Consider the following 10,080-nt stretch of genomic DNA (forward strand, 5'->3'; position numbering starts at 1 on the left):
GCACTTCTCCTGCCTCAGCCTCCCGAGTAGCTGGGATTACAGGCGCCCGCCACCTCGCCCGGCTAGCTTTTGTATTTTTTTTAGTAGAGACGGGGTTTCACGGGGTTAGCCAGGATGGTCTCGATCTCCTGACCTCGTGATCCGCCCATCTTGGCCTTCCAAAGTGCTGGGATTACAGGCTTGAGCCACCGCGCCCGGCTTATGTAAAGTTAAATCAAAATATATTAAATATTTAAATGCAAGACCTGAAATCATAGAACTCTTAGAAGGACACATAGGAAAAGAGCTTCTTGACACTGGTTTGGGTAATGATTTATAGAAAATTACACCAAAAGCACAGGCAAGAATTCGGCTAAATAAAAATAGACAAATGGGATTGCATCAAAATAAAAAGCTGCAAAGCAAAGAAAACAACCAGCAGAATGGAAATTGGGAGAATTCCATTCTCTCAAATTCATAAACCACATATGTAATAAGTGTTAATTTCCAAAATATATAAGGAACTTTGGCTGGGTGCCCTGGCTCACACCTGTAATCTCGGCATTTGAGGATGCCAAGGCAGAAAGATTGCATGAGCCCAGTAGTTTGAGAGTAGCCTGGGCAACATAGTGAAACTCTGTCTGTACAAAAAATAAAAAAAATCTAACTGGGTGTGGCAGTGCATGCCTGTAGTCCCAGCTACCTAGAAGGCTGAGGTGGGAAGATTGGATCATCCTTCCTACCTTGAGGCTCCAGTGAGCTGTAATGGTGCTACTGCACTCCAGCCTGGGTGACATAGTGAGACCCCATCTGAAAAAATAAATAAATAAATAAAACAAATAAAAATATAAGGAACTTATTCAACTATATTGCAAAAACAAACAAAAAACCCAAATAACCTGATTTTAAAATGGGCAAAGGACCTGAATAACATCTCTCAAAAGAATACAAAAATTGTATGAAAATATGTTTAATATCACAAATCAACTGAGAAATGCAAATCAAAACCACAATGAGATATCACCTTACATGTGTTAGAATGGCTGTTACCAAAAAGATGAAGGGTAACAAGTGTTGGCACAAATACAGAAAAAAGCAACTCTTTCACTCTGTTGACAGGAATATAAATTATGGAAAACAGTGTAAAGATTTCTCAGAAAATTAAAAACAGACCTACCTTATGTTCCAGTAATTCCACTTTTAGGTGTATATTCAAAGGAAATGAAATTAGTATCCTGAAGAGATATCTGCACTCCCACGTTCATTGAAAATTATTCACAATAGCCAAGACATGGAAACAATCTAAAAGCCCATTAACAGATGAATGAACAAAGAAAATGTGGTGTGCATACACAATGGAATACGATTCAGTCTTAGAAAAGGTGATTCTGCCATTTGCAACAACATAGACAGAACTGGAGGACATTATGCTGTGTGAAATACTCCAGACAGAAATACATGTATTGTATGATCTCACTTACTTGTGGAATCTAAAAAAACAAACCCACAGAAGTAGAGAGTAGATTGGTGGTTGCCAGGGTTGGGGAAGGAGAAATGGGGAGATATTGATCAAGGGGTATGAAGTTTCAGTTATGCTAAGTGAACATGCTTTGGAAACCTAATGTATGGTAGTATGAGTATAGTAAACAATACTGCACTGTATACTTGAACTTTCATCAGAGGGTAGATCTTAAGTGTTCTCACTATACATGAAAAAACTGAAAACAGAAAGTATGTGAGGTGGTAGATATATTTTAAAAGGAAATATTTTTACTTTCAACATGGTCTTATAGGGACCTCTTTTTGATGTTGGTGTTAGACTCACATATGCCTTGGGTACCTCAGGGTGGCAGACAGACTGTAAAGTGGCCCTGCCTGTCCCTCAACCCTGGTATTGGGCCTTTGTGTAACCTCCTTCTTCTGAGTGTTGTTGGTGACTGTGACTTGCTGCTAGCCAATAGAATATGGCAAAGGTGATGGGCTGTCACTCCAGTGATTGTGTTATGTTATTTAAGACCCCGTCGTGTTAGCAGACTCCCTTTAGAGACTGCTGACTTGATGTGAGTGGCCATGCTGAAACAGCTCACTTGGCAGAGACTGTGAGAGGCCTCTAGAACCAGACAGCAGCCTCCCACCAACACCCAGCAAGAAACAGGGGCTCTCAGTCCTGCTTCGGAAGGCCCCTCAACCACAGGAAAAGGAATTCTCTCACTGGAAATACAAAACCCGCTTAAACCATTATCATTTACGTCTCAGGATTCATGGAGGATCTAAATAGAGATTTGGATGGAGAGGTAGAAGAGGTATTTGATTTTGAAGGGATTTGTGCGCAAAGGCAGCAAGGTAAGCGTGGATGTGTAACAGGGAAGTGCTGACACAGAATTCTTTGGTGTCACTATTTTTCCTAGGTATCTCCTATACTTGTCTGCATATTTAAAGTCTTGAGAATGTTCTGATGGGAAGAGGAGCGTTCATATGGCCTGAGGATAGAACTCAGTCACAGAGACCCAGACAAATCATAGACATTGATGCTAACCATGGCAGCATGCAGGCAAAACCGGACAAGGCAAATTAGAGTAGTTTGCAGGCCTAGTGGTAACTGACACTAGGAGAAATTTGCATCCTGTCTGAGCCAAGAGCACACCTCTCCTCTTTAGCCTGAGCATCCTCCTCTTTAAGTGAGCTCTGGTTCAGATGCAGAGCCTGACCACTCTTTAGCACTCCTAGGAAAGATTAAAAGCAGGACTGTGGCTAGAGGTGGGGAGGAGGCCAGGGACCAAGGCACTCAAGTGGGGACTGCAGGAGGTGTCAGAATGCAAGTGGCACTGAGGGCCTTCTTCATGTTGCTCTTTAGCCTGCTGAGTCTTCTGGGGATTGCAGCGAATGGTTTCATTGTGCTGGTGCTGGGCAGGGAGTGGCTTCGATATGGCAGGCTGCTACCCTTGGACATGATCCTCATTAGCTTGGGTGCCTTCCGCTTCTACCTGCAGTTGGTTGGGATGGGGCACAACTTCTATTACTCTGCCCATGTGGTCGAGCGCTCTGGGGTTCTCACTCAACAGTTCTTCCATCTACACTGGCACTTCCTGAACTCAGTCACCTTCTGGTTTTGCAGCTGGCTCAGCGTCCTGTTCTGTGTGAAGATCGCTAACATCACCCACCCCACCTTCCTGTGGCTGAAGTGGAGGTTCCCAGGGTGGGTGCCCTGGCTCCTGTTGGGCTCTGTCCTGTTCTCCTTCATCATAGCCCTTCTGTTGTTTTGGGTGAACTACTCTGCAGATCAACAATTTTTAATTAGAACATTTTCTGGGAACATGACCTACGAGTGGAATGCAATGACAGAAATTTACTATTTCCCGTTCGCGCAACTGGTCATCTGGTCAATTCCTTGTTCCGTTTTTCTGGTCTCAATTACGCTGCTCATTAATTCTCTGAGGAGGCATATTTGGAGAATGCAGCACAACAGCCACAGCCTGCAGGACCCCAGCACCCAGGCTCACACCAGAGCTCTGAAGTTCCTCATCTCCTTCCTCATTCTTTATGTTCTGTCCTTTCTGTCCCTGATCATTGATGCCACAAAATTTATCTCCATGCAGAACGACTTTTACTGGCCATGGCAAATTGCAGTCTACCTGAGCGTGTCTGTCCATCCCTTCATTCTCATCTTCAACAACCTCAAGCTTCAGAGTGTGTTCTGGCAACTCCTGCTGTTGGCAAGGGGCTTCTGGGTGGCCTAGATGGCATGGTCTCCTTATCTAGACCCCCGGAAAAGAAAGGTGAGGATGGCAGAGCTGTGGCCTACCGACATGGAGGTGTTTTCATAGGTAGATGAATACTGGGTCGTGCTATCGGGTTCCTCCTCTGGGAAGCGGAGGAGACAAGGAAATCTGGGAACTCTCACCATGCTTCCCTTCTGTGGAATATTATTAAGATGCAATCCCATGGATTCCAGAGAGCCAGTCTTGCTCAGAAGTTCAGAAGATGTTAATACCATGCTATGCTATCTTTTTATGTTTGTACCCCTTTGTTATGTGGAAGGCTTCGGTTAAAAGTGTTGATTAACTGTGCCATTCCATCTCCACTGCCTTTCAGAAAGTTAAGAGCAAGTATTTGTCTCTATGGCTGAACTGAGATGTGGATAGGGAAGCGACAGCCTTCTTGAGGACAAATGTCATGGTTACTATGAGAGTCCCAAGGGACAGGCAGTTGTGGCAGGCAGTGGCCTGGGCTGTGAGTTCTGATTGCCCTTTACTGCACGAAGATACTTTGTCTCCACACAAACTGGGATAATCTGGTTTTAATTTTATTAAGTGTACTGGAAGATTTCTTTACACCACCCGGTCTCTCTTCTCATTAACATTTCTGACTTCAATTTTCTCTTCTCTGAAGTCTGAGTAGTAGCCAGACTTTTTTCTTGTTTATCATTCCTTTAGAGAAAAGACACATTGTGACTTTCTTTTCTTCCTTAAGCATGTGTCACAGAGTCACATCTGCATGGAATAAACATGTACTTTTCAATCTGAAAAACAGACTCAGGAATTTCATTAGACTGGGAGTGGTGACGTCTGTAATCCCAACACTTTGGGAGGCTGAGGCAGGCAGACTGCTCAAGCTCAGGAGTTCAAGAGCAGCCTGGGCAAGATAGTGAGACCTCCTCTCTACTAAAAATTCAAAAAAAAAAAAAAAAAAGATCAGCCAGGTGTGGTGGTGTGCACCTGTGGTCCTAGATACTGGTGAGTCTGAGGTGGGAGGATCACTTGAGCCCAGGAGATAGAGGCTGCAGTGAGCTGTGATCACAACAATGTACTCCAGCCTGGGCAACAGAGTGAGACCCTGTCTTAAAAAAGATCATTAGTTTGTATCTAAAAACTACTTAAATGTCGCTTTAAAAGGAACCACCCTGTTCAAAATTTTACGTTTAAATACTGTTTTAAAATAACTTGCTCCAATTACTATGCAAATGATTTTAGAAATAATTTTGGAAAAAATTTATTTACAGATGAGTGCCTCTAAGATAGCTTAAACGTTTTTGCTAAAGGACATCAATGTGCAAATTTCAGAGACTAGCTTGCAGCTGAATTCCTGTTAGAAAGAAATTGTAATTTCCTCTAACAGTGAAGGTTTCCTTATTGATTAGGGGATGCACCGATGAGTGGATGAATACTCATGAACAGTAATCTTTGGGCACATGGCTCTACATTTTTAATTTAAGCATTTAGTTTTAAAAATAGGTAATATATTTTCATGGCTGAAAATTCAAAACCTGTTGAAGAGTATGTATAGAAAATCTCCTTCCTATCTGTTCCATCCTGAGGCATTCTTACCAGTTTTATGTCTATCCTTGCAGAGATATTTTATTCTATACCGAAAGCCACTAATGCTTAATGAACCAGTCAACTAACTTATGCACTGGTATATTCTATACTAGTACCTAACTAGCTACCAGTCAAATAACTTATAATGTCTCCATCTTTCCACACAATGGTTGCAGAATACACACATTGCCTTGCTCCTTGCTCTTTTCACCTTATAACGTATCTTGGAGAGCTGTGTATGTGGACATGCATAGTATTTCCTCACTTTAAAAATTTTGCACTGACATACCACAATTTCTTTAACTAGCCCTGTGTTTGTGGTCATTTAGGTTACTTCCTGTTTTTTGTTGTTATAATAATGCTCTAATGAATAATCTTCTGCATATGTAGTTTCACATGTGTGCAAAATAACTATAGGATAAGTCTCATGAAATGGAATTACTGAGTTAAATAGAACGTGCATTTCTAATTTTGACAGATATCACCCTTTATTGGTTTGCATCAATTTACTTTTCCACCAGCAATTTATTAGAGAACTTTTTTCACACTTTTAGTTTTTTGCTAATCTGTTAGGCTAAAAAAAAAAACATATTAGCTGTCATTTGCATGACTCTTACTATGAGTGAGTGTTTATAATTATTTAATATGTTTAGAGCCATTTATGTTTATTTCCTGTGGACAGTCTGGATCTTTTTTGGATTTGATTTTGGCCTTTTTCTTATTGGTTTTGAGGAACCCTTTATATCCTAGAGGAATTCGCTGTTTATTTGTGATATAAGCAGCAAAGCAATTCCCTACTCCCAGTGTTTTTTATTTCATTTTTTTCTTAATTCTAATGTTAGTTTTAAAAGTTCTTTTATTTTGAAATAATGATAGACTCTCATGAAGTTGCAAAAATAGCATAAATCTTCATCCAGCTTCCCCCAGTGGTGACATCTTATATAGCTGTAGTGTAACAAAACTAGAAAATTGACATTGCTACATTACTGTTAGTCTACAGACCTTATTCAATTTTCACTACTTTAAAAACTTACATTTGTGTGCTTGTGTGTGTAGTTCTGTGCAATTTTATCCTATTTAGAGACTTGTGTAATTACAATCAAGATACAGAACCATTCCATCAACATAAAAGAACTCCTTCATGCTTCGCATTTGTACCTACTTCCTTTGCCATGTAATGTGGTTTGGCTCTGTGTCCCCACCCAAATTTCATCTCAAATTGTAATCCCCACGCATTGAGAGAGGGACCTGGTGGAATGTGATTGAATCATGGGGGTTGTTTCTCCCGTGATATTCTCATGATAGTGAGTGAATTCTCACAAGATCTGATGGTTTAAAACTGTGGTACTTCCTTCTTTGCTCTCTCTCTCTTGTTGTCATGTGAAGAAGGTACTTTCCTCCCCTTCACCTTCTGCCATGACTGTAAGTTTCCTGAGGCTTCCCAGCCATATGGAACTGTGAATCAATTAAACCTCTTTCCTTTATAAATTACCCAGTCTCAGGTAGTTCTTTATAGCAGTGTGAAGATGGACTAATACAGGTAATTGGTACCAGGAGTGGAGTACTGCTCTAAAGATAACCTGAAGATTTGGAAGCGACTTTGGAGCAGGCAGAGGCTGGGACAGTTTGGAGGGCTCAGAAGAAGACAGGAAGATGTGGGAGAGTTTAGAACATCCTAGAAGCTCGTTGAATGGTTTTAACCAAAATGCTAATGGTGATATGGACAATGAAGTCCAGGCTGACATTGTCTCAGATGGAGATGAGGAAATTCTTGGGAATTGGAGTAAAGGTCACTCATGCTATGCTTTAGCAAAGAGAGTGGTGGTATTTTGGCCCTGCCCTAGAGATCTGTGGAACTTTGAACTTGAGGGAGATAATTTAGGGTATATGCTGGAAGAAATTTCTAAGCAGCAAAGCATTCAAGAGGTGACCTGGTTGATTCTGAAAGCATTTCGTCATATGCATTCATGGAAATTATCTTAAACTGAAACTTTTATTTAAAAGGGAAACACAGCAAAAATGTTTGGAAAATTTGCAGCCTGATCATGAGGTAGAAAAGAAAAATCCATTTTCTGGGAGAAATTCAAGCTGGCTGCACAAATTTGCATAAGTAATGAGGAGCTGAATGTTAATAGCCAAAACAATAGGGAAAATGTCTCCAGGGCATGTCAGAGATTTTTGTGGCAGCCCTTCCCATCACAAGCCTGGAGGCCTAGGAGGATGATATGGTTTCATGGGCCAGCCCTAGGGCCCTGCTGCTGCTCTGTGCAGCCTCAGGACTTGGTGCCCCACATCCCAACTGCCCCAGTTCCAGCCATGGCTAAAAGAGGCCAAGGTACAGGTTAGACTGTTACTTCAAAACCTGCAAGCCCCAACCCTTGGCAGCTTCCACATGGCATTGGGTTGGGTCTGTAGGTGCACAGAAAGCAAGAATTGAGGATTGAGAACCTTTGCCTAGATTTCAGAGGATGTATGAAAATAACTGGATGTCCAGGCATAGGTCTGCTGCATGGGCAGAGCCCTCATGGAGGCTGCATGCCGAGCTCTCTACTAGGGCAGTGCAAAGGGAAAATGTGGGGTTGGAGTCCCCAAAGAGAGTCCCCACTGGGCCACTGCCTAGTGGAGCTGTGACAAGAGGGCCACTGTCCTCCAGACTCCAGAATGGTAGATCCACCAACAGCTTGTGCTATGGGCCTGGAAAAGCTATAGGCACCTGATGCCAGCCCATGAAATCAGCCACAGGGCCTGTACCCTGCAGAGCCACAGAGGTGGATCTGCCCAAGGCTATGGGAGCCTACCACTTGCATCAGCATGCCCTGGATGTGAGACATGGAGTCAAAGAAAATCATTTTGGAATTTTAAGGTTTAATGACTGCCTGCTGTGCTTTGGACTTGTGTGGGGCCTGTGGCTCCTTTGTTTTGGAAAATTTCACCCGTTTGGAATGGGAACATTTACCCAATGCCTGTACCTACTCTGTATCTTGGAAGTAACTCACTTGTTTTTGAATTTACAGGCTCATAGGCAGAAGGGACTTGCCTTGTCTCAGATGAGACTTTGGACTTGGACTTTTGAGTTAATGCTATAATGAGTTAAGACTCTGGGGGACTGTTGCAAAGGTGTGGTTGGTTTTGAAATGTGAAAGGGACATGAGATTTGGGAAGGGCCAGAGGTGGAATGATATGGTTTGGCTCTGTGTTCCCACCCAAATCTCATCTCAAATTGTAATCCCCATATGTCAAAGGAGGGACCTGGTGGGAGGTGATTGAATCATGAGGGTGATTTCCCCATGGTGATATCATTATAGTGAGTGAGTTCTCATAAGATATGATGGTTTAAAAGTGTTGCACTTCCTCGTTCACTCACTCTGTCTTTCCTGCCACCATGTGAAGAAGGTACTTGCTTTCCCTTCACCTTCTGCCATGATTGTATAAGTTTCCTGAGGTCTCCCGGCCATGTGGAACTGTGAGTCAATTAAACCCCTTTCCTTTATAAATTACCCAGTGTCAGGTAGTTCTTTATAGTAGTGTGAAAACAGACTAATACACCATCTGTATTTTTGTTTGTTTTTACTTTTACAGTAATGGCTTGTGATATACAGAAATTTTTGCTGATTTCATCCAAAAAAGTTTAATGACTTCTGGGATTTTGCCTCATAATTAGCAGGCAATCCTCATGTTCTTATCATGAATATTCTCTTTTATTTTCTTCTTGTACTTTTACATTTTCATTCTTACACTTAAATATTTTAAATCCCGATATAAGGTATATTTTTTGATAAATTTTATTTTTTCAGATTATTAACTTGTTGTCTTAATGCTATTTATTGAAATTTTTTCTCTACAGATCTAAAGTGCTACTTTTTATGATGTATTAAATTATTGTGTATTTTAGCTTATTTCTAGACTGTCCATTCTGTTTCACTGCCTTGGGGTAAGCATGTGCTTTGACTATAGCATTTTAATTGTTTTAGGTTTAAAATATGTTTTAAATATCTGGTAAACTAGTCCTTCTTCATAAATCTTTTTCAGAAATTTTTTGATTATTATTTCTAGAATAATTTTGTGTGGTCTCAAAAATAAATTTCTTTTAAAAAATTAATTGGGATCCTGTTAAATGTGCAATTTAACATAAGGAGATGTATATCTCCATTACTTTGGCTCTTCCTATGTAAGAATTGGTCTGCCTTTCCATTTTTTCAGATTTCTTTTTTTATTACTTTCAGTAGGTTTTAATTCTTTAAAAATGTAGATCTTGTAATGTGTATCCTTATAGGTATACATCATGCCTTAGTTTCCTGATATGTTAAGTGGAGTAGCAGCTGTGAGGATGAAATAAATAATATATGTACATGACACATAAGTAGTACTCATTATAGCTTTTTAATAGTAATTACTACTGAAAAATATTATTATTTTCCATATCTGCATCAGTATGAAGGGAGCAAAGAAACCACAGTTAGGCAATAGCTTGTCTAGTTATTCTAGACTAGGCTAGCAAAGACTAGTTATTCTTTTACTTTTTCTTTCTCTGATATATTTTTTCCCCAATTTTTTCAGCATTTTCCAGTTTTTTTCAGTTGTCAAACAAGGCAAATATACTGTATATGACTGAGATAAACAAAAACCACTCATGATGGATGAGTAATCACTGGGCAGGAGTTCTGACACTGAAATCAACCTGCAGCTCAGTAGAGGTTTACTTGAGGGTGTGGTTCTAAGAGAGTAATTCACTTAAGTCATATTTTTATTTTATTTATTTATTTATTTATTTATTTATTTATTTATT

General features: G+C 40.5%; 1 protein-coding gene across 1 annotated transcript; it reads left to right on the forward strand.

Moving 5' to 3' along the window:
* The first annotated feature begins 2,792 nt into the window (after positions 1–2,792).
* On the forward strand, positions 2,793–3,716 carry LOC105546629 (taste receptor type 2 member 41). The gene has a single exon (XM_011989901.1). The coding sequence runs from the start codon at positions 2,793–2,795 to the stop codon at positions 3,714–3,716; it is 924 nt and encodes a 307-aa protein (XP_011845291.1).
* The last annotated feature ends 6,364 nt before the right edge of the window (positions 3,717–10,080 follow it).

The sequence above is a fragment of the Mandrillus leucophaeus genome, unplaced genomic scaffold (assembly GCF_000951045.1).
Source record: "Mandrillus leucophaeus isolate KB7577 unplaced genomic scaffold, Mleu.le_1.0 Scaffold365, whole genome shotgun sequence".
Classification (NCBI taxonomy): domain Eukaryota; kingdom Metazoa; phylum Chordata; class Mammalia; order Primates; family Cercopithecidae; genus Mandrillus; species Mandrillus leucophaeus.